General features: G+C 36.9%; 1 protein-coding gene and 2 long non-coding RNA genes across 7 annotated transcripts in view; 1 reads left to right on the top strand and 2 right to left on the bottom strand.

The window, feature by feature from the left end:
- Window positions 1–27,740, bottom strand: part of LOC111493399 — a 631,558-nt gene that overhangs the window by 202,582 nt on the left and 401,236 nt on the right. The gene's annotated exons all lie outside the window — the stretch shown is intronic.
- On the bottom strand, window positions 179–27,740 carry LOC111492131. 4 transcript variants are annotated; one of them, XM_023141363.1, is made up of 11 exons: window positions 26,861–27,739; window positions 16,409–16,685; window positions 16,008–16,193; window positions 15,358–15,510; window positions 14,092–14,562; window positions 10,975–13,200; window positions 10,182–10,384; window positions 9,945–10,100; window positions 7,473–7,707; window positions 2,163–2,470; window positions 179–879 (listed from the first exon to the last, which is right to left on the bottom strand). In XM_023141363.1, the coding sequence occupies exons 1-11, from the start codon at window positions 27,631–27,633 to the stop codon at window positions 564–566; spliced, it is 5,304 nt and encodes a 1,767-aa protein (XP_022997131.1). In that variant the 5' UTR covers window positions 27,634–27,739; the 3' UTR covers window positions 179–563. The 4 variants fall into 4 exon arrangements, with proteins under 4 accessions (XP_022997131.1, XP_022997159.1, XP_022997141.1 ...); XM_023141391.1 differs by having other exon boundaries at window positions 16,409–16,647; window positions 26,861–26,945; XM_023141381.1 differs by lacking the exons at window positions 179–879; window positions 2,163–2,470; window positions 7,473–7,707 and adding exons at window positions 7,822–7,868; window positions 8,052–8,080 and having other exon boundaries at window positions 26,861–27,740.
- On the top strand, window positions 8,224–8,735 carry LOC111493414. Its single transcript, XR_002720007.1, has 2 exons — window positions 8,224–8,253; window positions 8,449–8,735. It is a non-coding gene; the product is annotated as an uncharacterized LOC111493414 (long non-coding RNA).

Genomic DNA, 27,740 nt, shown 5'->3' with positions numbered 1-27,740 from the left:
CTATTACATATCCATTATTGATATTTGACGAGGACATAAATCGATTATATTGTCATAAACAAATGTGAATTTAACACTGTTAAAAACATGAAATGTTGAGTTGAATTCAAGCAGATCTCTTGTAAGAGCAGATACTAACATCCATTAATTAAGGTATCCCAGGTATCCTTATTCTAAGTATCAAATACTGTGTAGGCTTTTCTTTTTCCTTTTTATTCACTCAAATGGTGCAGATGTCCTGATACAATGTTCTTCCTTCTTCGTTGATTATATACATCTGCCTCTAATAATAAATACAGCTAATACTTTACAAAACAATATAAACTGCAGCCATTGATATACAGACGAGAAATAAATTGAGCCACTGTGAGCAGCAATACCTACGTAAAGGCATTCCTCATTTTGGACAACGATTTTGCAGGGTTCATAGGGATGTTTCTTCCTTAGTACCCTCTGAAACCTCCCAGCCATTTAGCTCCCCCATGCAACTTCGCAAAGAATGATCAGGCGCTCAATCAAACGATGCTTTCATGTTACAAAATAGTTAAGATACAATCAATCTTCTATTCTCGAATCGTCCTCAAATTCTTCTTCAGCATGGGATTTCTGGGGAAGAAAATGCAAGCCACCAACAAAGCAAATGCAAAACCAGCCACCCCACTCAACGGTTGATGTGTGTCGATGCCCATAATCCAAAGAGAATGATGCATGGGGATGGAGGGCTTATAGCTTATGAATCCTCCCTTCAGAAAAATAAAACTAGATGCTGTAATACCAGCACGTAAGCCAATAGGAATTGACAGGCAGCCGTCCCTCCTTTGGCGGGCTCCCGCCAAACCCAAAGATAACACCCATAAAACCGGTATCGCTTGCAGGGACCTAAAACCCGACATTTATATCAGTTATTTCAATCCCACACAAGACGACATGAGGCTGCATTGATAAGCAGAGGCTCTTCCAAAGTAAACTATAGACAGCAGTTCGCAAAAAGTAGAACCTTCTAACTTAACTGTAACACATGGGATAAAGACAGGAATATGCATATCAAATGTTGCTAACTATATTAGAAAGAAGTCCAGTAATAGAACTCTGAATTAGAGCATATAAAACTCCTAAACACATAACTTGCCTCCTAAAAGAAAGGCGCTCTTGTCTTGAAATTCAATTGAAAGAGAATAAAATGGTTCCACATATTGTTCTCGACTTTGCATTATGTATAGGAATGGAAAAGAAAAAAACTGAACTCATAGGGAAAAAATATAAACAAATAATTTGATGCATTAGTCAAATAGTGAGATCATAGAACAAATTAACCAACGCATTTAATGAAAAATATAATATTTTTGTAATCGACTAAGGAGGAGAAGCAAATGCATACTACTTTGGATTGAGCAACAGTTGTTAGGAACACACTTGTCATGTCTCTTGCATGGAATATTAAAGAAAATTTCCTCCCTTTGAACAGTAAATGACGAAAATCAAATTGTTTAATCTATTACCTAGTTCATTTAATTGTGTTCAAACATATATCTTTTTATCTATTTATTTTTCTTTTTCGGTCCCTCAATTTTAAGTCCCAATGCTACATTTTTCCTCCCATTTTGAGTTTAGTTACATTTGGTCCCAAAATTTCTAGATTTTACATTTTTACCCTGAATAACTAAGGCTCGCTTTAGGTCTATGGTATTAACTTTCAAATAATTAATTTAAAATAATATGGTGTGAATTTATCAATTAATTTTAATGATGACCAGAAGTAATGAAAACTAATTTAATTGTAATTAATTTATTTATTTTAAGTTCATAAATAGAAAATTAACACAAATAACTAAAAGTGAGCTCTAGTAAAAGTTTTAAGGGTAAATGTGTAAAATCCTAGAGCTTATGGACCAAATAAAAACCAAATTCAAACCTCTAAGGTAAAAATAAAAACTAACCAAAAACGTATTTTACCCCTTTTTTTTAATACTCCAAACATATATCTTGAAGTAAGAAAATTTCCCCATTGGTAACATGGAGGAAAAAAAAAATGTTAGCAGTGTTAAAAATAAAAAAGACAACACGAAAATAATTTCAAAAGAAAACCAAAATAAAAAACAGACAACCAACCAACCAAGATTATAGGGCGGAAGGGAGATATAATCAAACAATGAAAATTTTACCTCTGTAATATTGCGAAAGCTAGTCCTGAAATGATAATCCCTGGGTAGTATCCGAGATCCAAAGCAATTTCTTCAGTTAACCATGACCTAAAGAGAAATTCTTCCACTGCTGTAACAAATATTGATGATATAACTCCAACACTAACCAGCAACAGACTTCCCCCTAGCACCTTTAACCATGAAACCCAGTTCACCAAAGTTGGAATAGCTGGCAATGAAAGAGTTGTGTAACCAAGAAATCCATTTACACATTGAATTCCCAAGAGACCCGCAACTCCTCCAAAGAAGGCCATAAGAAAATCATAACTCTGCATGCAAGGAGCTAAATATTATTAGTGGTGAAGAAAAACTGAAGTTTGTTTAGAGAGAATAATGTTTATTATCTCACAAATAGATAGTACAGCGGAATTAACAAACATGGAATCTAACAAAAATTCACAGTAATTAAGAAAATATATCGACAAATAATGGAAAGATAATATCAACCAACCCACACATAGCTCAGCTGGATAAGGTACCATATCTTCAATAAAAGGGCTTTTGGCTCGAATCCAACTCCCAACATGTTGGACAAAAAAAAAAAAAAAAAAAAAAAAAAAAAAAAAAAAAAAAAAAAAAAAAAAAAAAAAAAAAAAAAAGGAAAGGTACTATCCAATCTAAATAAAGATGGAATGCTTTTCTGCATGATGACTTGGAAGAAGAAATTTAGATGGAGATTTCACTTGAATATGAGCAAACAAGAAATAAGGTTTGTAAATGAAAGAACATGTACGGATTAAAAAAATAATAATTCCTAGAGCGTGATTTGGTAGATTCTCTCAAGTTATGAGGAAGATGGGCTACAGACAAAGTCAAGGAGATCCTAAGTTGTTCATAAAACATTTGACTGCATGGGTTGTTATAGCACTAATTGTTAATGTTCATAATATATTGTCACAGGAACAATAGTAATGAACAAGATCAACTAAGAAAATGGTTTAATGAATTTGAAGTGAAAAAACTTGGAAAGATGAAATATTTCCATTGAATCAAAGTAAACAATTCTAAACAATACATTCTTTTCACAATAGAAATACGTGACTGACTTAGGGAACCTTGGTGGCAAACTAGTGGGAACACATTACGTGAAATAGAAGACATCAAGTAAATAAGGAAACTTATAAAAGGTTTAGCAAATTGATATATCTAGACCAGATATTACTTAGGTTGTGGGAGTGGTAAGTCCATTTATGCATATCCCATAAACAGTTCACTATAAAGAAATGCATATGATATTTCATTATTTGAAGAATTCCACTGGGAGGGGATTGTTGTTTAAGAATGGCGAGTAACTCAATTTAGGATGCATATTTATGCATGTTCAGTAGTTGGTAAAAATCACCTTCTAATTCTGGGTGAAAATTTGGTAACATGGAGAAGTAAAAAGCAAAATGTGGCTGCACAAGATCGAGATCAGAATTCGAGCGATGGCCTTAGGAATTTGTAAATTACTCTAGATAAAATTATCTGTGAAGTCTTGAAGATTCCATGAGGAAGGACTATGAAGCCGTAATGTGATAATAAGTCTGTTATTAGTATCACCTATTATCCAATTCAATATGATTGAACCAAGCAATTAGAAGTTGATTGCACCTTATAAAAGAGAGGTTGGATCGTGGTCTAATTTGCACTTCATTTATGTCAACCAATAATCAAATAGCAGATATTTTCATAATAGACAACTTCTAGAATTTGGTTAGCAAACTGGGAACGGAAAATATTCACTCACCAGCTTGAAGGGAATGTCATTATAATTTACATTTTTTTTTTTAATATTTTTATTTCCTAATTTGTAATTAGCCCTTAGTTGGTAATTGTTTCCTGATATGATATTCTCCTCCAAGTTTGTTTTCCATGTAACCATCTAGACGAGTCTTGTACCCATTCTTCTGTTAGGTTATGGTATGGAGCTTGCCGCTTATTTATAGCTTGATCAACGGTTATATCCGGTAAAGCTATATTTGGTAAAGCTATATCCGGTAAAGCTATATATGGTAAATAGCTATATATAGTAGATGATTAAATCTGGTAAAACTATATATAGTAGATGGTTAAATCTGGTAAAGCTATATATAATAGATTGAACTATATATATATATCCCGTCCGATAGAGCTTTGAAAATGTACTTTCTGTATTCTCTGTAATTCTCTCTTACGGTACATACGTGAAGTCATCCATAAAAAAAAAAAAAATTCTTTTAGCTAGAGTTCTCTTTGCACTTTTCTCTATCCTGTTCTTTGTGTTCATCTAGATCGAGCGTGTGCGTTGTTGTGCGACCCTAACAACTGGTATCAGAGCTAGGCGAAATTCACCACGATCTGTGAAGATGAAAAGTTCAAAGATTGGAATTGAGAAGTTTGATGGATCCGATTTTGGTTTCTGGAAGATGCAGATTGAAGATTATCTATACCAGAAAAATCTTCACGAACCTCTGTTGGGGGTGAAGCCGAATACCATGACCACGGAGCAGTGGAAGCTCAAGGATCGAAAAGCCTTAGGGATGATCCGGTTGACGCTATCCAGAAATGTGGCTTTTAATATCATCAAGGAGAAGACAACGTCAGATTTGATGAAGACGCTGTCAAATATGTACGAAAAACCGTCGGCTATGAACAAGGTATATTTGATGCGGAGATTGTTCAACCTACAGATGTCTGAAGGTGGGTCTGTTGTTGATCATATAAATGAATTCAATATGATCGTAAGTCAACTGAGTTCGGTGGAAATTAATTTTGAGGATTAAATTAAAACATTGATTTTGATGTCATCTTTACCCGAGTTGTGGGATACTGTTGTTGCCGCAATCAGCAGTTCGCAAGGATCTGATAAACTGAAGTTTGATGAAATTCGAGATGTAGTTCTCCGCGAAAGTACTCGCAAACGAGAAATTGGAAATTTATCTGGTAGTGCTCTTAGTGTTGACCAACGGGGAAGAAGTAAACCGAAGGGCCCAAACAAAGGGCGATCAAAATCAAAGAACCGAGAAAAATCTCCTATAGACCAAACGTAACGTGTTGGAATTGTGGAGAAAAAGGTCACTTTCGGACAGGTTGTACAAGACCAAAGAGGAAGCAAAATCAAAAATCTGGAGATGATGATAATTCTATAAATTCAGCAGAAGACATTGGGGATGCTCTAATCCTCAACGTGGACAGTTCGATTGAATCCTGGATTTTGGATTCAGGTGCATCTTTTCATTCGTCTCTAAATAAAGAGTTGTTTAGGAATTTTAAGTCTGAAAATTTCGAGAAGGTGTATCTTGCCGACAACAAAGATTTGGAGATTAAAGGAAAAGGAGATGTCTGCATAAAAACTCCGGCAGGAAATCAGTAGATATTAAAGGATGTCGGATATATTCCTGGTCTCAAAAGGAACCTGATCTCTATTGGTCAGTTGGACAACACAGGTTATGCAACAAAGTTAGGGAAGAGTTCGTGGAAGATTATGAAGGGTGGTACGGTGGTAGCACGTGGCTCAAAATCTAGAACCTTATATACCACTGCAGGGTGTATGAACATAGCTGCTATTGCTGAGAGTGCTTCAAATTCAAGTCTACGGCACATTAGACTCGAGCATATGAGCGCGAAAGGAATGAAGAGGCTAGCTGCGAAAGGAGTTTTAGAAGATCTAAAATCTGTTGATGTGGGTCGTTGTGAGAACTACGTTATGAGCAAGCAGAAACGAGTTAGCTTCACAAGGACCGCCAGAGGATTGAAGAAAGTGCGATTGGAAATGGAACCATATGTGGAGCAAGGTTCGACGAAGCAAGTGGGAGTTGAGCTTGAGTTGCAGGAAAACTCACTTAGTGATGTTGTAGCAGATACTCATGAAACTCCTAAGACTACTGCTAAGAAACTAGATGTGGAGCAAGGTTCCAAGACCACGAAGCAAGTGGGAGTTGAGCTTGAGTTGCAGGGAAACTCACCTAGTGATGATGTAGCAGATAATCAAGAAACTCCTGAGACTACTGGTGAGGAACCAGATGTGGAGCAAGGTTCCAAGACAACAAAGCAAGTAGGAGTTGAGGTTGAGTTGCGGAAAAAATCACCTAGTGATCTTGTAGCAGATACTCAACAAACTCCTGAGGTTGTTGCAGAGGAACCAGCAGTAGAGCAAGTGACACCTGAACCGGTGTTGAGAAGATCATCCTGTACTATCGGAGTACCAGATATGTATGTACCTTCATTACACTATCTGTCGCTGATGAAAGGGAACCACAACCCTTTGAGGAGGCCCTACAGTTGGAGTATACAACCAAGTGGGAGCAAGCCATGGATGATGGGACGTCTAGGCTTCAAAAATGCGTTGTACTGAGACTGAGTACGTGGCAATAGCTGAAGCTGGAAAGAAGACGATATGGATGATTGACTATCTGGAAGAATGAGCAAGAAGTAGCACGAAGATATTCTTTATAGAGATAGTCAGAGTGTCATACAGTTGGCGAAGGAACCCGGTCTATCATTTAAAGAGAAAACACAAAAGACGATACCATTTCACTTGCAGGTTAGTGAAAGATGGTGATGTGTTTGGAGAAGATAGAGGGTGCAAAGAATCCAACAAACATGTTTGACAAAATGTGTTGATGTTGGAATATTGAGGTTGTGCAAAGCCTCAATTGATATGGTGCCATGAAGATGCTCATGGTCGTTTGAGAATGAAATTCTTGGTTGACTAGATCAGTCTCCAAGTGAGAGAATTGTTAGGTTATGGAGCCTGCTGCTTATTTATAGCTTGGTCAACGGTTATATCCGGTAAAGCTATATATGGTAAATAGCTATATATAGTAGATGGTTAAATCTGGTAAAGCTATATATAGTAAATAGATAAATGGTTAAATCTGGTAAAGCTATATATAGTAAATTGAACTATATATATATCCTCCGGTAGAATTTTGAAAATGTACTTTCTGTATTCTCTGTAATTCTCTCTTCCTATACATATGTGAAGTCATCAATAAAAAAAAAATCCTTTTAGCCAGAGTTCTCCTTGCACTTTTCTCTATCTTGTTCTTTGTGTTCATCTAGATCGAGCGTGTGCATTGTTGTGCGACCCTAACATCTTCTTCCGTAGGAAAGAATCATCTTCCCCAGTATTGAAAATTTCATTTTCTTGAGAATAGTATCTAATCTAAATAAAGATAAAAAATGATAAAAACTATTTAAATTATGCAAGCAACATCAGCTGATATCTCCCCTCCAACAAGGCAGAGACGCAAGCAAAGTCACAGTTCTTAACAAGATTTTTATCAAGTGCCAAGTTGAAAATGGTACCTTAAACCAAGATGCCAAATCCAGCCCATATTCTTTTGCTGGATCTTCATACCCACGTATTCTTTTGCCCCACATCATAACAAGAATCGTGAGAGCGATATAAAGACCAAAACCACAAGCAAGATTAGCAATTTTTGAGGGAGTATGAGAAGTCCAGCTATCAACAAGTTTGGGAAGCAGTGGAAGAGTAATTGGTGACCATAAAATAAGCACCAAACCGACAGACCCAAGAATCCTACAAAACAGTTGAGATAAAGAGTAAATCAATAAACATTAGATCAAAGATATGAATACTTATTCATCGAATAAACAAGTATAATGAAGATGAGGAACCCTCAATCTATAAGAGACTATAAATTATAAGAAACTTGCCCATCTAGAGTGTTGAAAAACGAAAGTACTAATAAAATCCAAGTAAAAAATGATACTATAACAAACAACGCCTCCATTACATGATTATCCTGCAAATTATATTAGTTTCTTTCCAACCATACCCTCCAACATAACAGCACAACCATGCAGCATTTTTAAAAGGTTATCCATCTTTTACTTGAAAGGTTACCGACTATCTGCTGTGAATCCCTTAGAATTACCCAACAAGCATTGATCTGGTGGAGAAGATAAACCCATAATTTAATAGTGAAATTACAATGAAGAAAAAGGGTAACAAATTCATACAATTTATGATGGAAAAAATATGGTGAAAGGAGATAAAAAGAATCATAAATTGGCTAGAAAAGCAGTGATAAGTATAATGGACCCTCCACATATCTCCATATTGGTACGATATTGTCCACTTTGGGCATAAGCCCTTTGTTGTTTTACTCAAAAGCTTCATACTTATGGAGATAATTGTCCTCACTTATACACAATGGATCTCTCCTCATTTATACACAATGGATCTCTTCTTCCCTTGCTGATGTGGGACTTTATTTGCACCTAACAACCCTCCCCCAAACAAAGTACCACACTTGAGTCTCCCTTCAAACAAATCTATCCCCTCCAAATAGCGAGAACTTGTTTTTCTCCCTGACACAACATCCGATAGAGCACGAGCACAAACAACAATTGACAAAGAATGTTTATTTTTCTCTTATTAAGGCTAAATAGAGCACAAATGAGGCTCATTAACTCTCTTTGCTTGGCATCTAAGGATTGCTCCAACACATAACTAGGTTTAGGCTATGACTAATACCAATTGATGAGGACAACGCACCCACCTCCACATATCTTCAATTAATATGGTATTGTCTACTATGAGCATAAGCCCTCATGATATTTTTTTTCTACCCAAAAGACCCTATACCAACAGAGATAATTGTCCTCACTACTATTGATTTCTCCTTTCCCTAGCCAATATTTGACTTTATTTGCACCTAACAGGAAAGAGTAAAGTAAAGAACCGAATTGACGATTTATGAAAAACAGCTGCGAGAATTATCTATTAAGGAGAATCTTCAGCTTGTGATTGTGCTCTCAACTCTTTCAAATCTATACCTGTTTTTTTCTCATGTTTCTAATTTATGATAATTTTTATTAAATAAATTTTGGAAAGGAAGAAAGAGGATTGGGAAGAAAGAAATTATAGATCAATTGAATTTGCAAAAGAACCCATTCCACTTACCTAGCCGTGTATTGGGATTCTTTCTTTGCTGTCAGATGCCCAGGTTTCCTCTCTTTCAACTAATAAGAAGAAAAGAATTGGGAAAAAGGGGAACATGGGGAGGAGAAAGGGGAGGTACAACTCATTTCCTAAATCATAATCTATGAAGGCACATGTCAAGAAATTAGAAGAGTCGATATATTTGTCAACCGCCTGTTATGATCTTATAGAGATTTGGGTAAATTCAGTTTCTTCCAATTAGTTGTTTAACCATAACTAGGTGTTAAGATAGCCCATTGATATTGAAGGCCAAAGCCCATTATGTTGTTTTTTTTTTCCTTTTATTGGTCTTTTTGTATTATGGGTCTTATATTGCTTTTCTATGGCCCGCGTGTATTATGGATTTTCCATTCTGTTAGAAGAATAATTCCAGCGTGTATGAGTTATTTTAGGAGTATTCCTGCCCAAGGCTCCGTATATGGCTGGTATTCTCTCTACATAAATGTATAGGGTTTTCTCCTGCATTTCGTTTCTTCTCCTTCATTCATTTTTCATTTTCTTTGCAATCGAAGAAACTAAGGGCATTGCAAGCAATGGATGTTACCAACTAGTCATTCCAAAATTTGTTTAATGATAACCGTTCTACTTGGTATCTGGTGCTCAAGTCCCTTTCGAAGAGAGGGTTCCATCTAAATCCCATAGCCAGCTTTATCATCAAGCTAAAGAAAAGCTGTTAACTGAATCTCTAAGAAAATGGCAACATCTATCCTTGACAAAAACGAAAGAACATCAAAGTAGTCAATAGCTAGCTTCGACAACAGTATTCAATACTTTGGAGAAATGCAGTGGAGTTTTGCAATTGAAATTACCTCTGAAACAAAGGACGTTCAGCTATTCGAAGAATCGAGATAAGTTTTTCAGTCACACTCATTGCAGTACGTATACCACCCCAGAGTAAAGCTATTCTTCCTACTAGCTTCAATATGCCGCCCTTCTCTCCTAATTCAGCTAGCATAGTGACTAGCCTGTTTGAAAAGGGAAGAAATACTTAGAAAAAGAGAAAAGGACATAAAAAATTGTGTAAGACATGCATTTGCGGCCAAAACCTTTCTTCATCTACTTCACCATCTTCCTTCTTGGGCACCACTGGACTAGCAACTGACATTGCCTTCTCAGCAAGAGCAGTGACGATGTTATGATTCTTTTCAGGTATTATCTGCTCGTCATGCCTTTCTGGCTCTTTCTGAAGACTAGCTTTCTCCTTGGACTTGAATGAACTTTCAGTAGTGTCATCAGTTCCACATAAATTCTGCGTGTTTGAGTTCAGAAACACATTTAAAGCACAAATATAAACAGAACAATGATCACATTTACTTCTATATACATGCATGGTGAGGAAGTAATAAATAAGAATTAATCCCTAGGAATGAAGGAAAATATTTTGAACTCCAAATTAATGTCAACTTTAAAATGACAGAACAAAGGAAGAGATTTGAAAAGTCCCCATGGAACAACAAGAAGCGAAGAATTAAAAGCAAGAATGAATACTTGCATTCTTTTCTTCTTCTTTTTATTCAATCGAAGATATTTGTAATAATTGGGGGCTTTCTTCCAAGTTTCAAGATACTTCTCGCCTTTGTTTGCTTTGGTTTCTTGATCTTTACATTGTATTTGCTGTTTCTTTGTTTTGCAAATCTTCCCTTAGTCCACACTTTGTAGACTTAGATTTGTTGTTCACTTTTGAATCTTTTCCAGCATTAATGAAAAGTCTTGTTTCCTTTTGCTACATATGTTATATGTGTGTGTATATATATATATATTATATGTATGATTCGGGGACTGATCACATCAAGGTGCAAAAGGCAATGCAAAAAACAAAAATTTCCAAGCAACATATACCTGCTGATGTACCAGTAAAGCAGATGCTCCAAGAGCAGCTGTGACAGCTCCAACCACAACAGTATCTTTATTTAAACTTCTCATTTCAGCACATCCTTCTTCCCCACCCACTGTATCGGTCAGTATAACATTTTGATTTCTGTCACCAGATTTCTTAGCTTGATCAACGCCCAAGCATTCTCCCTGGTTATCATCGTGCAGCGTAGTCACATGAAAAGATTTTCTTAAAGCTGCCAAGCTAGAGCCAATGATAACACCTAAAGGAAGAATTTTTTTCAAGTAAACAGTTTCCTGAACAGAAGATGAAATTGATCTAATAATCTGCTCGCCACAAAGAGTACCCATTTTATCTGCAATGGAATTAATGCTGTCGCTTTTACTTCCTAAGCACTGTCTGCATCCACTGCCATATTTAACAGCCACTGACAACAGATTTGCAACATGTTCAATGTCTCTGTCAACGCCCAATTTTAAGTCCTTGTTAGCTGCACTCAACCTACGACCAACTTCAACCTTCAAACTGTCCTGTATAATAGACCTAACAAAGTATTCCAAATCGTTTTGTCCATCACTACATTTGATTTCTTCGTTTCCATTGACTGTGTTTTGATATTCCCCAACTGACTCTGGCTGATTGTCACTGTCCAAGATCATATAAAGTGGCTCAATAACATCATCAGTATTCTTCCCTTTTGCATGTGCATAGGAATTCACTTGTCCTTCAAGTTCTTCAGATGTTGAAATAGCACCATTTTCATTTCCCGGGTGTTCAATAAACTTCCACTGATCTTTTTCAGGAATATAATCAAGCAACAATGTTGCAGTCGTATCCTTATCAAGTGATTTAGTAGGCATATTTGAGGCAATGTATTTCAAGAAAAAATTACTGTGAACAGAATCTAAATACGCATTTGAAGTCATGTCCACATTGCCATCCAAATCAAGTAGTTCGTCCTTTTCATTTTCATCCTGGCCAACTTGGGCTGACTGAGGTCTAATCAAATAGCTCCTATTAATTGAGACCAGGTCTGAAGTGAATTCCTCCTCTTCCCGTCCACTTGTAACATTATGCTCTGATTCTCCTCTCCTCTCCAGGATATTAATTATACGAGGACCACTTAGCCTTTCAGATTTTACAGACGAATTCATGTTACCACATTCTTTCTTCCCTGATGACTTTTCATTATCGTTACCTGAGCAATTATTGTTAACTAAGGAATCAGTCTTCTTGTCCTCACTTTCATTTTCTGAACCCTCCAACTGCGAGATCATATTTTCAATTACATTAAATACATTATTGACTGCTAACTGGGTGGAATCATCAATCCCTGCCAAGGCATCCAAAGCCTGAGAAACGCTGAAGTTGTTGACATTAGATTCAGAAACGAAAGGCTTGGTATGTTCTACAACAGGTTGCACACTATTTGTATCCATCTGATCATTATTGTATTCATGTTCTACTCGATGTGTCTCTGAAGTAGACCCTGCTGATGAAAGTGCTTCCTCTATTGTAAGAGATGACACCGCCTTATCATCAATTGAAGGATCTATAGCTTTCTCTTCATTTTTCTTGCGTTTACTCTCTTCCTCCTCATCTGATTGAGCAATTCCACCACCCTGGTCTTTGTAATTATCACCAATGGCTACTTCGTGTGAACCTAACTGTTCAACCTTGCTTGAAAATTCTGGCTTCCCACTTATGTCTAGTTCTTTCCCACCACTATCAAAATACTGGGAAGCATTTTCCCTAGAAAATTCATCATCTGAAACAGTACTACCAGAGCCACTGGTCTCCCTCCTTATAGAACTGATAGTATCATCACCATGAATGCTAAGTGGCTGAGAACCATTTTGATCAATAGAATTTTGGTCCGAGGAAGGAGGCTCAGATTCCAGTTCCCCAATAAACTTGTCCTTTGTAGGTTGATGGCTATCAGAACCATCTGAAACATCTTTAACAACTCCCATCTCGTGCAAAGGTGAAGAAACTTGTGAGGAACCTTCAGCATCTGCCACATGTCTGACCTTCTCCTCAGTCTTTTTCTTCAATTCTAATGTGGCATTGGATTTATGAGAAGTGCCAGTTAAATCCCTAACCTTTAAGTTTGATCCTTGAGCATGCAATATCCCAGATAGAGCAGTTGTAAGCTTTCCACGGACTTCTTCCGGTACAGCATCTTGCAGAGCTTTCATCAGTGTCTCTCCTTTATCCACAGCATTCAAGACCTGAACAAGGAAGCAGCATAACAACTAAAGTGGATGGATAACATAGTTTTGAAGGAGCCAGAAAAACGTACCAATGTGTTGCATATTACTGAAAAACAGCGCATGTAGTAAAAGATATTGACAAAGCATAAAAGATATTGATTATTGAATATGAACGAAGAAAAACTTCAAATTCTTTAGTCCCAAAATTACGTGAAGAGAATTAATTTGCCAGAAAATTTTGGTTGAAAAAGCCATTGGGTGAAGGTAACCAGAAACCATCACTTTGATAGTACAAACCTAGTTGAAAAAATAATAGGGTGTAGAAAATATGCCAATGTGACTGAGCAAATTTTGGTGCACATCTGTCTTAATTTGATAAAGAAATTGATGAACAGACCTTACAGAACAAAGATATTGGGAGCAGGAGCTACCCGTTTTCCTTTCATTTTCACTACGTTCCCTGTCCCTATTCTCTGCTTTCTTCTTCATAAGTTAGCCATGCTTTGAAAAGTAGAAGAATAAAGGACATGTATAGGATCTTTTTATAGAAGTACATGTTAGATATACATGTTCTTCTTGTATTTCAAATATCACAGAAAAGTCCTAGAGAAATAGCAGCTCCTAGCTTGACAAAAGGAGGGGGAGAGAGGGGGAGGGGGTGGAGGTAGGGAAAGTGCATGAAGAAAACGGTAGCAAAGAAGTCTCTGAACTTTCCTCGTTTCCCCCTTGTTTTCATGTACAATATGAGATTTATTAAATAGATAAACAAATAAATAAAACAAATGCGCAAGGACATTATACACTCCACAGAAAGGGTAAAGAAAGGATAAAGCTTATCATAATTTACAACTTTAGACAATTGAAGAAATCTGCAATTTATAAGAATGGATGAGGAGACGGCCTAGTTACCTTTTTCTTTTCTTCCTCAGTCAGAGTGTCAGGGTAAGTCATATCAAGAATATTCAATGCCACTTCAGCTGTCCGTACCACTTGACCTTTTTCAATATCTTCTGAACTGACTTCGTCCTTTTTCCCCATATCATCACTAATCGAGCTGGTTTGGTCCAAAACCCCAACTACAATTTCTAGAGGCCCTTTATTCTCAAGTTGTGATTTTCTCTGCGAGTCATTTTGAGATCTAAGGTGAGTACGGTTACTACTGTGACTCTCTTCAAGTTTCTTCTTGATAAAGCTTGTTGGTTGGTATTCACTCGAAGCATCTGACCAGTTGTAATCTAGTTGTCTGATGACTTTTCCTCTTTCTTCCACTGTTCTGCCATCCACGAGAGCTAAGCCTCTGGAAGAGTTGATGGTAATGTCTACGTCCTTGAGAAGAGGGTGACGACCTTTCAAGAGCCCAAGCTCTACTGCTGTAAGCCACTATGTGTATTACACGCATACTAATTAGAATATGGCTAGTAGGGATGCACCGAACTCCACATTTTTCCTACCAAAAGGGTTTTGGTAGAATTAAACTGTGGAAAAGACATTTCAAAATCTAAACCCTATGAATCAAGAGAAACAGAGAACCAACAGAGCTAACTATGAAATGTTGTGTGAATAGTAAGAAATTGCTGAACGGTGACAAATACCTTCAAATTAATTTCAAAATACAAACCCTATGAATCACAGAACCAATAGAGCTAACTGTGAAATGTTGTGTGAATAGTAAGAAATTGCTGAACGGTGACAGATACTTTCAAATTTATGAATAAAACTGGAAGGAGAACAAGGACAATAGTTTCACTTAATACGTCAGAGGATACGATGTATATTGCTTTATTTAAAAATAACGGAAAGTTTCCAATTTGAACTCTTGTTCAAGCGCAAACCATGATCATTTTAGTTATCAGCAATCTTTGACGTGAATTATGGAAAACTCTGAGAGCAGAGAGGAAGATCAATTAATGTCACCCATATATATAATAACCATCTACCTGCTTCAAGTGAGGTGCTTTCATTTTCAGCTAGGAATTAATAAAATCCGTGGATAAATCTAAAGTTCTATAAGAAATTATAAAGTTTCATGAACATACACATTTCAATCCCCCAAGATTGAAATAATGTGAGTTAGTTCAACAAACATGAGAGTGAAGACCTGATTCCCGTAAATTAGCAGATGATGCAATAACTTATCTTGTTACAAGATCACAGGGAAAGAAAATAATTCATTACCTCAATCGATAACTGTTGGCACCAAGATAGATCAGGTTGCACACGATATATAATACTAGATGGCGAATAAGAACACAACAAAAGACTTGTAAATGGATTTTCTGCTATCAAACTGCGTGGAATTGAGAATACTGGAGCTGATTCATTGTCATTCTGAAAATTTCGACACTTTAACGGGTCAGAAAACTGATTTATTTGTTTATATGTATGAGAAAGAGATGTCAACTATCAAACAAATATAACTCATTGAAAACAGAACTACTTTAAACATAAGATGATGAAATGCATTATGGCAAACAAAGTTTATGCACTTACAATCAATATTAAAACATTAAATCTTCTGGGTAGCTCAGGAATATAGAATGCCTTGATAATGAAATGAAATAATTGAACTCCGTAGAATCAACCTTGCTGTATAAATAGAAGGAAACTGGCTATCTCATACTTATTGTAATTTGGCATGCATACAGAGTCATTAAGTGAACTTTAATTGAGCTACATTTTAAAAATGATTTCACTCACCATAATCTAACTAGAATTCTATGGGTGTGTACACAAACACGTAAACAGAGTATGAACTGGAAGAATCTACCATATCTTTTAAGCTTAACAACATAACTCAAAGAAAAAACCATGTATAAAACGTGCACCTGGATATAAAGTACAGGAATTTTCACATTCCCAACCACACTTCTTGTGCTCGACTTTGAGTAGAAATCTTCAATAGAATTAAAACCAAGAGAAACACGCGATATTAATTTTTCAAACTCGCGCACAGATTTAGCTTCAAGAGCCTTTTCCACATCAAAGCCTTTAGCTTTCCCTTGAAAAAGTTCCTGCAAATTAAAAATGTCATATAGCAATAACAGTTACAATTCAGTATCCAGTAAACAAACTAAACCCACAAAGCCAAAGGCACACATGCCACGCTATGAGAGTTCATTTTCTTGTAAAAAAAATTTAAGCCATCAGGCATTGGAAGTTTCAGCTCTTCTTCATAAACATTAAGCTATATTTAATAAGGCAACAAACAGGAGCAGGAATCACAAACCTTATTAGATCTCAGAATATTAATCAGCCCACCAGTGAGATCATGATCAATGGCCATGTGATATGGAGGGGTCTGGGCGGCCTCCTCCAAGTCAAAGGGATTGTCAATGCATGTTGCAGCAGTAAGTGGTGTTCTCTCACCGACTTCTGCCAGGTACTTGGTCAACATGTTTGCACCATATCCCCAGCCGATGGCTATCAATGCTGTCCAGGGCCTCGCCTTACTAATGAACTGTGCAGCTGTGTAGATATCATCGCTGTCAGCAGCTGAAAACAGCCTACATAAATAGATTAATTAAGAGTTATTCTATCAGTTTTTTTTTTCTCTCTCTACCCCACATGTGAAAGTACGAAATCTTCACTGTATTTTGAAACTCAAACGCAATTTTGAAGGTCGCTCTACTTTCTCCATATCTCTTCACACCTATTGTGTAGGAGGGGGCGCTAGGGAGTGGAGGATGATTCTCGTTCAGCATACCCCTAAAGACCAATACCACGAGTTTTCTTTTCTTTTTTTTTTTTTTTTTTTNTTACCAACGGATTGATCGCCGAGGAAGACGAGCTTGTACTTGGCGAGAGGAGAAACCGTCGCCATGAAGGCAATATGGGTGTATCGGTGAAAATTCAAAGGAAAGTGGAGCAAGAAGATAGATCTAAAGCAAACCGCGGAAAAGGAAATTCTGGAGGAAAGAAAAATCAGGATGGATAATCGGTTAGAGGTTTTTAAAAGTTGGTTTCTCTCCGGGTGGCGCAGCAGCACGCACACCTGCACGCAGGAGAAGACGCGAAAGTCAAATGTTTAAAAAGTTCAACTAATTTGCGCTTTTATCCTCTTCCCCTGCACTGCGTGGGCGCGCCAAACTCAACCCCCGTCCTTCCGTTTCGGCCTCCCTTTCTTGTTTTTATTTTTTTAATTTTTTGGTCAATTTTGGATGGCCACATTTGTTAATAATAAATAGAGTAATTAGTTTTCATTAAATGCAAAGCCCACGTTGTATTTGCTCAGATGCCGTTGCCCGTTTCCAGAGTTTTCTTTTTTTTTTTTTTTTTTTTTTTGGTATGAAGGAGACAGAAAACTTTTTTTTTTAAAACAATATACGACACTTTTCAATAAGGGAATAAAAGGAGACTACCACTGAAAGAACAAACTCCAAAAGGAGAAAAAGAAAAAAAACAGAAAATAAAAAGACAGAATGAAGCAGCAAAACAAAGTAAACTTGAAGAAATGAAGAGATTAAATCCAGAAACGAATAATAAATCCAGCCCAACTCTGATAAATATCCTGAATAGGAAGCCCTACAAATTTCTTGGAGCACCACGAGGAAGAATTTAAATGTGGATTCAAAGCTTTCATAACTCAAACGATTAAGAACTTTGAAATCAGAACTCAGAAAGAAGGGATTGATTGCATTGAATAACTCGGAAAGAAGGGCTTGATTGCATTGAACCAAAGAAGATAAGCCTTCAAACTCAATAAAGGACCCCAGAGAGGTTGAACGACATTATCCTTCATTTTGTTCGAAAATACCCACTAAAGGTTGAACAAAGCAAATGAGTTAAACCAACTATTGTGAGTAGGAGCATTCAAAAAAAATAAAGTATAGTGGAGAGAATCCACCGCCACTAGACAGAGAGAACAAACCGAAAGCATAAGAAACTAATTGGAAAGCTTTATCTTCAAAATATTTGAGGAATTGAGGCAGCCATTGATCATGATCCATATAAGAATATTGATTTTCTTAGGATTCTTTTATTTCCACATAGCTGCAAATAGAACTTTGTCCATTACCACACTAATCCATATAAGTAACCCCACTAATCCAAGTATCTAGCCGGAAAAATATTCGTTTTCCATTACCAACATTAAAGAGTACCAAGAAATCCAACTTCTTTCAAGTTTAAGAAATACTTACCCAAGGACTACTAAGACTCAAATTTCCTTTTCCTTTCCTCTGCCAATTGAATTCATTTGATCGATGCATACTGACAATTACTTTCCTTCATAGGGAATTGGGTTCTTAAATGAATCTCCATTCCCACTTGGCAATAAGAGCCAAGTTCCTGTGATGCAATGCTCCAATACCAAGACCACCATGAGTTTGAGCTTTGGAGGCTGAATTACATCGCACCAAATGGTTCATCTTGCTGTCATTTTTTTCCTTCCCAGAGCTTTGGAGGCTAAATTCCATCGCACCAAATGGTCAATCCTGCTGTCATCTCTTCCTTCCCAGAAAAAAGCTCGTAAGTGACGCTCAAGCTCCAAACTAACGGAGGATGGCATGAGAAATATGGGCATAGTATAATGGGATACTAAAAAGAGGGATACTAAAAAGAACAAGCATGAAGTCATCTTCCCACCCCTGGATAGTGTCGATCTCCTCCATCCATCTATTTTCTTTTGATTTCTGAATTCTGTCGAGAACGAACTGCCAAAAAGAAAGCCTTTTGAGATATCCACCAAGCGGAAAGCCAAGAGAAAGGAAGCGTAGCAGTTCAACCTTGAAATTTAACCTCGAGGAAAACTGATTAAGCTTCAATTCATCCACATTTATTCCACACACGGCAGATTTTGCCCAATTAATTTTCTACCCAGAGCTTCAAAATCTATGCAGACGAGGCTTTTTCAATGTCTGACTTCAAAATCCATCCTTTCTTCTTTTAACCCGGTATACTTTCCCAATCTCATTGGCAGTGAGAATAGAATCTAAAATCTTCCTCTCCTATGAATGCACTTTCTTTTCTAGTAAGAGACCAAACTTTTCATTGAATAATTGAAAAGAGACTAAAATAAAGAAAAAAAATTCACAACGAGAAACATCAAGCGAATTGAATAAAAAGGAACTAGTAAAGAGAGATGATGAAGGATTAAACTCAACATAAAAGACCAAACTCTAGAAATCAATCAAATCCCAACCATAAAGAACAACCACCCTGGAGAAAAGTAGAACTGAGCCCAAAAAAACAAATAAACAAGAATGACTTAACCCAAGCCAAAAATGCAAAAGAGCAATCAAACTACAACAACGAATTCTTCGGAAATTAAAGGGAGGAATTTCACGCATCTCGAGATCACAGGCTTCGATAAGAGAAATAAATTGCCTAGGCACTGATGAAGGAAGAAAATGCAGGATCTTTTTTACCACTTTCTTAAAATAATGATACTAAATCCTCACCAAAAGAATCTTCCATGAAATTATCTTCCTTCATCAGTGATGTTGAAAAAACTTCTTTAATACTACCCTTTTTGAACAATCCCCAAGACCTCGGGATTCCATAAAATTATCTTCATGGGCAACGCAGAGAGAGAGAGAGAGAGTATAGAACTTAATTACTTGCTTTGGTGACGACTTCTTTCACTTGCAAACCACAAACATCAATGAGAAAGGGGAGTTTCTTTGGGATGTCTTCGTTCAAGCTTCTGCTTGGTAGACTTATCAAAATCATCAGGTAACTAGTACTGATTGTCCTCAAATATCATGCATAAAGCCCCTGTGTAATCATCTACCTCAACACAATTCTGGACTCCTTCCATATTTTCTACCGAGTATTCATCTGCCTTAACACAATTCTTACTGACTTCTTCCAATTTTCTACTACTGAACCAACACTACACACACCAACTTCAGACTCATTATCTGAATCGAGGGATGAAGAGATTAGATGAGGAGCATTTTATTAGGAAGGAGAGGGACCCACCTTTAATCATAGAGAAACCAGACATATTTGCTGGAAACACTGATTGTTGATAAGTAAAGATTCCGCTTCCAATTGAAGCGATTTTTTCTTATTTGTGAACAGAGGAAATCAGCAGGCACGAATGTTATTCTTCGACTGAATCCTTATTTAACAAAGACTTCTCAACTCTTGGAAATTTTGACTCTTCCTTCCTTTTTTTCCGTGAATAATGACTAGGAAGTGCTTCAGTTAAATTTTTATTCCTTTCATTAAAAGATACTTCCTGAACAAAAAGCCCTCTGGAAATCTCTGAAATAATTCCATTCTTAACAGTTGTAACTTTAACTAATGCATTCAAATCATCCTTGGAACAAGGTAGTACTTGTGCAACATTCATTGTGTTCTCTGAATTCTCTTGCCAAAGGTCTTTGAGAAGACAAACCAATTCTATAACAACATTCTCTTTATTCAAGCTGGCAGCATTTAATGTTGCATTCTCTTTCTCAATAATCGTTGACCCATTTAATATGACTTCTCATTCACATCAGTCATTTCTGATTGTTTTGGATCTAAAACTTAATCGGTATGAACAATATGATTAACTTCTGGAAATCTATCGACACACTTGATTGAAGAGAGAGCCCTTGAAATGTAACCACCTTGAACTGATTCGTAATATTCCACCCCTTCGAATTTTGAGTAAGAGGGTCTATACTTTCATCTACCATAACTTTCTTCAAACAAGAAGGATTAACCATATTTGAAAAATCCTTTACAAATAAAATTTCGTGAATGATAGATATTTGGAGGATCCAGTGCAAGGATATTACCAAAATGGAGAAAAATGTGTCCATTGCATTTATCTTTAATTTCAGTTGACGCGGGATGAAACCACATAAGTTCCTTTTAACGTGAATACGAGCCTCAGCACAATTAATCATATTAATCGTTTCATGAAAAGTTACTACCCAGACCTCCAAAATACACCCCAATGGCCTCACAAGACTTGCAGCACCAGTATTCAAGAGGTAATTTTTTATCGTAATCCATCCTCCATATCCCTTCATAAATCTTGTGCACCCGTGAAGCTTTCTATTCCACTTTTCAAAAAGTAAATGATAGTCATCAAAACCTTCCATTTTCTAGGTGAGTCAATGATGTTTTCTAAATTCTCAAAAGGAACATTTGATCAATGCTTTATCAGCAAAGAGCGGGTTAATCAACACTTAAGTTTTAAAGTGATATTCCAAACCTTAGAAATTTCGTTCCAGTCATTATGTGTGAATAAACAAGATACTACCCGTAAATCGTTAGAAGTCTATCTGCAGTATTTCTTCATCTTTCAAAGCCAGTAAGAACCCTATAAAGGCATCAATTCTAACCAGTTAGCTGCCATTGCATAGTTCCTTGATCATTGTACTCCCTCTGAAGGACCTGCACCTTCCATTTAATAACTCTTACCTCCTGCATGAGGCTTAAACAACTTCGGATGACGAGGAAATTTTTCCTCTGTCTTCATGACTTCAATTTTTTTAAGAAAATTGCTTGTCATTTCCCAAAAAAAGACGATCCTTTCTTCTTTGACAATCCCAAAGGCAAATGAATGAATTTTCTGCCACCTATATAAGGCCAAACAACCTATCGCATAAACCAACCAAAGAAACGTGTTATGTTTGTCAAGAGAGTAGCTCCAGATTCGTCTCTATATTGCTTGTTAAAGAACTGAATTAGCAGTTGATGCAAGAGTTCTACTGTGGGGCTTTCAAGCCATTGCAGATCGGATAATGAAAAAGGAATCACTGCCTTACTTGAAATGTCTTCCAAAAAAAAAAAAAAAAAAAAAAAAAAAAAAAAAAAAAAAAAAAAAAAAAAAAAAAAAACTATCATCTTCGGCCCAAACACTACAAAGGAACTTGAAAGAGCACACTAAGAAGAAAATTTCAACCCAGCTGATTCAAAATGGTCGAACCAAGGAAGTTGCTTGTTTTAGAAAATTCTCCATCTCCTCTCCATCCATAATTTTGAGACAATAGCCTTATTCGCACTAATCCATCAAATATGAGATTTTGAAGACATTGAAACCCCAAAAGAAGCTGCTGCAAATTATCCCTCATATTTGAGTAAAACACCCATGAAACCTTTTGGAGGAAAAAAAGGTTGAACCAGCAATTGAAGGAATATGGACAGCCAAAAAAAATGGTTTTGAAAATTCCCATATTTGCCATAAAGAGAACAGACTGAAAGCATAAGAACGAAGAATAGCATTTTCCTTTGCAAAACTTAGGAGGTGTTACGACTGCCATTTAATAATGTTAATTTTCTTTGGACTTTTAGTTTTTCCTTAACACCTAAAAGACATCCTTTGACAATGTCTGGTCAAAGATTTATCAAAAGTACACAAGAAGGCACCAATGCCCATACACAATTATCATTTGAAGAACCAATCTTTAAGGATGAAAGAATACCCAATAAAGAAGATAATGCATAAGCTCATCTTCACAGGAAAAGCAACTTCACCCAAACCTAAACATCCAATATTTTGCATATGGAGGGCTGAAATCAATCAAGTTCTGAGTTGGTTAATCAACTCCAAGACTGCTGAGATCGGGAAGAAATTTCTCCTATTTTCAACTTACAAAGAGATTTGGAATTTCTATCAACACTTCCTCAAATTAGTAAAACACCATTTAATTCTTCAAGATCTAAAATAAGGTGACTTATCTGCTACAACTTCCTACACTTTATCTCACTAGTGGCAACAGTTGGACTTATTTGAAACTTACAAATGAAAACGTTCAGGTGATGGTGCTCTCTTTCGAAAAAGTGGAGACAAAAAGAATTTTCAAGTTCCTTATGAATCTCATTCATGGTCGAATCCTTGGTACTAAGCCATGACCTAGTCTTTGAAAAGTTTTTGTTGAAGTCGTAGGGAAGAAAGTAGAAAGCAAGTAATCTTGGGACCAACCGAACATACTTCTACTAAAAAATGAATCTGCTCTCATTTCCCAACTAGATCGTCCATGATCCAATTGCTCGTGCTGCCTGGAAAAACTCTCAATCATTTGGTGAGAGTCGACAGTGCAAAGGACAACCATGATTTGACTCAATTATTGAATAAAACAATCACCCATCAAAGTAGTTCAGCAACTATTGAATAAAACAAATCACCCATCTGAAGGATAGCGGACTCTAGAGCATTAGATCATATGATGGGTGATAGATCCTTATTCTCATCCTTTATCTCTTTATACAAGTAATCTTTCCATTCAAATTGCTGATGGTATACCTGCTAAAGTAACTCTGATTGGAAGTATTCAAATTTCAAGCTTCATAACTTTTGAATCAGTCTTATTTGTGCCAAAATTGGAGTATAATCAGTAGCCTGTGAGTAAGTTGAATAAGGACTTGAATTGTGAGACTAAATTCCTCGCAAACTCTTGTATTTTTCAGGACTTGGCATTGGAGAAGATGATTGGCAATGTGGAGGCAATGTTGAGTTATGTGCAGGGTTGTATCTACTCAAAGCAATGAGTCCTCCACAAATAAAGGAATGTAGTAAGCTTGCAGTTCAATCTAATCATGAGTTTATGCATGTTTCTAAGTCTTTTAACCATTTAAATAAAAATAGCCTTGTCATTATGTTGCGCTATCGGCTAGGTCATCCCAACTTTGCCCATCTTAACTGTCTATTCTCTAATTTATTTCTCAATTATTAAAAAAAAAAAAAAAAAAAAAAAAGTCAACTTCTCAGGTGTGCAATTTTTCAACTTTCCAAACACACGAGTGCTCATTTTTCACCTCATACTTGTTCGCAAAGATGAAACAACTGATCAAGGCAGGTAATCAACGCCTAGTTGAAAACTAATATATTTGACTCATATCCAACCAGACATTAGCTTTGTTGCTGGTGTGGCAAGTCAATTTCTTAACAAACCTTCTAAGGAAGCTACAGAAGCTAGGTTTACACTATTGAGAAATCTCAAATATGGTCCTGGAAAGGGCCTCATGTTTAGGAAGACCATGACTTGGTCTCTGGAAGTTTACACTAATGCAAACTGGGTTGGATCCAACCCCCCCGTTGATCGTAAGTCAACATTTGGTTATTGATCTTATGTATGAAGAAATTTAGTAACTTGGTGCAAGAAGAAGCAACAAATTGTAGCCCAAATCAATTCTAAATCTAAATTTCGATCCATGGAATTTGTAAAGAAAATTGGTTAAAACACCTTCTCACTCAGCTCAAGGTTAAGATTCAAGGTACTATAGAAGTACTGTGTGAACATCAATCTACCATAGTCATTGCAAGAAATCCAATACATCATAATCCAATAAAGCATGTCGAGATAGATCATCACTTCATCAATGATACGATTGCGACAAATACAATCCATTTGAGATATGTACTTTCCAGACGTCAAGCTGCTAACATATTAACTAAGGATTTGCATCGAACCAACCTTGGTGGAATAATTTCCAAGCTTGAGATGACTAGCATATACCATTCAGCTAGAGGGGAGTGTAAAAAATCAAGCTAAATCATTCAGCTGTAAATTGAGAATTAATTTAGATTCTTTTCTTGTATATTGTGTTATTATTTCTTTCCACATAGGTTAAGATTGATAGCTAATTCCAACACATGATTAAGAATCCTCTTGTATTAATTGAGTCCTTCTCGTCACTCAATGGATAAGAAAAATATTTCTCTACCGTGCTTCACTTAAAAGTACCATTGAAGGATAGGATGACTGTCTCCCAATTAGGATGAGAATCTGGTCAAATTCCCTAACCGCTCCCTGAAGTCAGAGAATTAAAAAATTCTGGAAAAATAATGAAAAATGCCATGGAGCTGGTGGGCTCAACTATAAACAAGGAGGGATATGCCAGATATAGAATGCATGCAGAATGCCGTGAATATGTTGAAGTTTCCATACCCACTTATTATATCCAATCAGCCTCTAGCTGTAATTAGAAAATCTTTTGTTACTCTATGTACGTAGATACAGTTTCAACTTTGATCCAAAATAGAGAAACCACACTAAGTGTTGTACATCAAAACATGTCATTATCCATTCCAAAAGTTGCTTCCCTGACTTATCTAATATGCCAAGATAGATTTTTCAGGGTCATTTTCAGTGGAGGTAGCTCCCCAATCATTCAACTAGGGTTCATTAAATTCAAACAGAAAGCTAGATGCCTCATATGTCGTTTCCTATTAGATTTGATGGTTGAAGTTTCTATTTTCTCGCTTTAGCTCCCTTGACTCAACTTCCAGATATTCTTAAGTTTCTATTCCCTCCGTACAAGTAACCACTATCAAATAAAGATCAACCAATCCCTCATGAAAAGCCCCAAGCTTCATTAGCACCGGCTACATGATTTCCCATTAGACACCAATTATAACACAAATCAGAAACACCTAGCTAATGCTACAGAAATAATCACATAAACTGGCTTAAAGTGGCAAAACCCAGCAACCCAAATATTAATAATAGCACTAATGCAATAACAAAACCAATCAAAGCAGAGGGTACCCTTCTATCAGCCGACATATCTATGAAGTGAAGTTAAAAGAATGTTTGATTAATCCACTACACCTCTAAATGGTGTGAAAGTTATCTTATTTATAATCAAATAAATTACAAGGATATGGAAATAGTAATAAATGGAAAGATAACTATGGTAAGAAGGTAAATATAGATATTTGCCTTATAATAAAATATCAAATATGATATATATGGTAAACTATAATTTATTACTAAATATCCTTAACACCCCACCGCAAACTCGTCGGATTTAAACGAAAGTGAAGCTTGAATCTGAAAAATTCAAAGAGGTTGAGACACACTTTTCGTGAAGATGTCAGCAACCTGGTTTAGAGGAAGCATAGAGAAACACTTTCTTGGCCATCAAAAATTGTAGAAGGATCGCCGCTCAGCCGCGATGCTGCCTTGGCTTCGGCGAGAATATGTCTAACCCATGAAGAGGGATTGTCGCTTAGCAACGATGCTGCCTTGGCTCTGGTGAGAATATGTCTAACCTCAAGAAGCAGAAGGGGAAACCTAGAGCAAGGGACAAAGACAATGTTGAAGCTGGAAGAGTCGCCATAGTGGGCGACGGAGCCAATTTTGGCGAGAAGGGCCGCCGGAAGAGTCGCCACATTGGGCGAAGTAGCCAATTTTGGCGAAAAGGGCGATGCAACTTGGTTGGCGAAGAGGCCAGTGTGGCGCCCAGATTCATCTCTGCATAAGGTCAATGGGCTTATCGAGATTCTGTATATTTCCGAAGAGAACGCTGATGAAGATCCTAAGATTAGGGTTTCTGTGAAGGATGAAGGATGAAGGATGAAAGGAAAATTGGGAAGAAAATGAAAGAGGATATGTTTGGAAAATGTGAGGTTGTATGTACAGAGTATGGCGAAGGATGATTTGGAGGTCAAAAGGGTGGAGTCGAAGAGTAATCAATCGGCTCTGCATGTGCCAGCCAGCCAGCAGTGGTGGAGAAGAATAGTAGAAGATTTCAAAAGCCATTGAAAAAGTAAGGATCCAAGTTGCTAAACCAAAGATTAATCCACCACACCTAAATGGTTGAAAGTTATCTTGTTTATAATCAAATAAATTGTAAGAATATGAAAATAGTAATAAATAGAAAGATAACTACGGTAAGAAGGCAAATATAGATATTTGCTTTAAAATATCAAATACCATATATATGGTAAACTATCATTTATTACTAAATATCCTTTTATTACTAAAAAGAAGTTACAAGTCAGTGGCCGTACCGTGCAGTGGTTAGAGGTGAACCAGCACAGCCCCTAGGATTCATGACTATTGGAAAGAAGCCTCGCGCAAGAGCCTCAATCACACACAACCGCACATTCCTATTCATGCTCCCTTCTGGCGTTCCGGGAACTAACAATAAGGTGGTGTCCAAACCGTGCTCTTCCCTCAAGTTCAAATTAGACGGCCAATCCAATGAAATTACCCCACCATCTTCGGTGCTTATACACAATCTTTGGTACGTCAATTTGTCTTCTAAAGCATCATCGCCAGTAGTGGCCTTAATTCTCCCGCTGTGGAGCCTCACGAAGTGCCTATCCTCCTCCATCAGTTTATCACTCACATCCTCCACAAGGTTTGTGTCACTTCCAGGGAAATCAATGGACGGACAGCGAAGAAATACAAATCTATTAAACGGCGTGGGGCTGGACAACAAAATCCATTCGCCAATATTCGACACTGCAGAATTTTTGGGAGAGACGACATTAGACAGGTAAAGTGCAACGCCAGAAGAGAATCCGAGCGCTGGAGCAATTAGCTCCAAGGAATTGACGGATGTAACTTGGGAAACCAAGTTATGGAAAAGGCTCTCGAAGGGGTTCGACTGGCTTCGGACCGTGAAGGCGGTGCGACGGTTGGCATGACGGTAATGCTTGAATCTCCGGCGTCGAAATATACGAAATTCTCGGAGGTGAAAGGGATTGATAAGGAGGGATGAAGGTCCGGATGGGAGCTTCCCGTGGAGGGCGCTGCAGGAATCGAAGGTCGAAATCATAATCGATGATGAATAACTGGATGGGAATGAGAATATGATGAAGAGAGAAGCAGGGAAGGGGAGATGGCGGTGGAGGTGGGTATCGATTTTTGGAGGTTTATGGGATT

The sequence above is a fragment of the Cucurbita maxima genome, unplaced genomic scaffold (assembly GCF_002738345.1).
Source record: "Cucurbita maxima cultivar Rimu unplaced genomic scaffold, Cmax_1.0 Cma_Scf00001, whole genome shotgun sequence".
In the NCBI taxonomy this organism is placed as follows: domain Eukaryota; kingdom Viridiplantae; phylum Streptophyta; class Magnoliopsida; order Cucurbitales; family Cucurbitaceae; genus Cucurbita; species Cucurbita maxima.
The sequence above is the reverse complement of the archived record's forward strand: the minus strand, read 5'-3'. Positions and strand labels throughout refer to the sequence as shown.

Excerpts from the sequence above, each read along its gene's own strand:
- LOC111492131 (XM_023141363.1), bottom strand. The coding sequence starts at position 27,633 with ATGATTTCGACCTTCGATTCCTGCAGCGCCCTCCACGGGAAGCTCCCA. Across the intron at positions 15,511-16,007 it reads TTCCTGTACTTTATATCCAG|AATGACAATGAATCAGCTCC; the intron begins GTGCACGTTTTA and ends CGAAATTTTCAG. Across the intron at positions 14,563-15,357 it reads GCCAACAGTTATCGATTGAG|TGGCTTACAGCAGTAGAGCT; the intron begins GTAATGAATTAT and ends TAATACACATAG.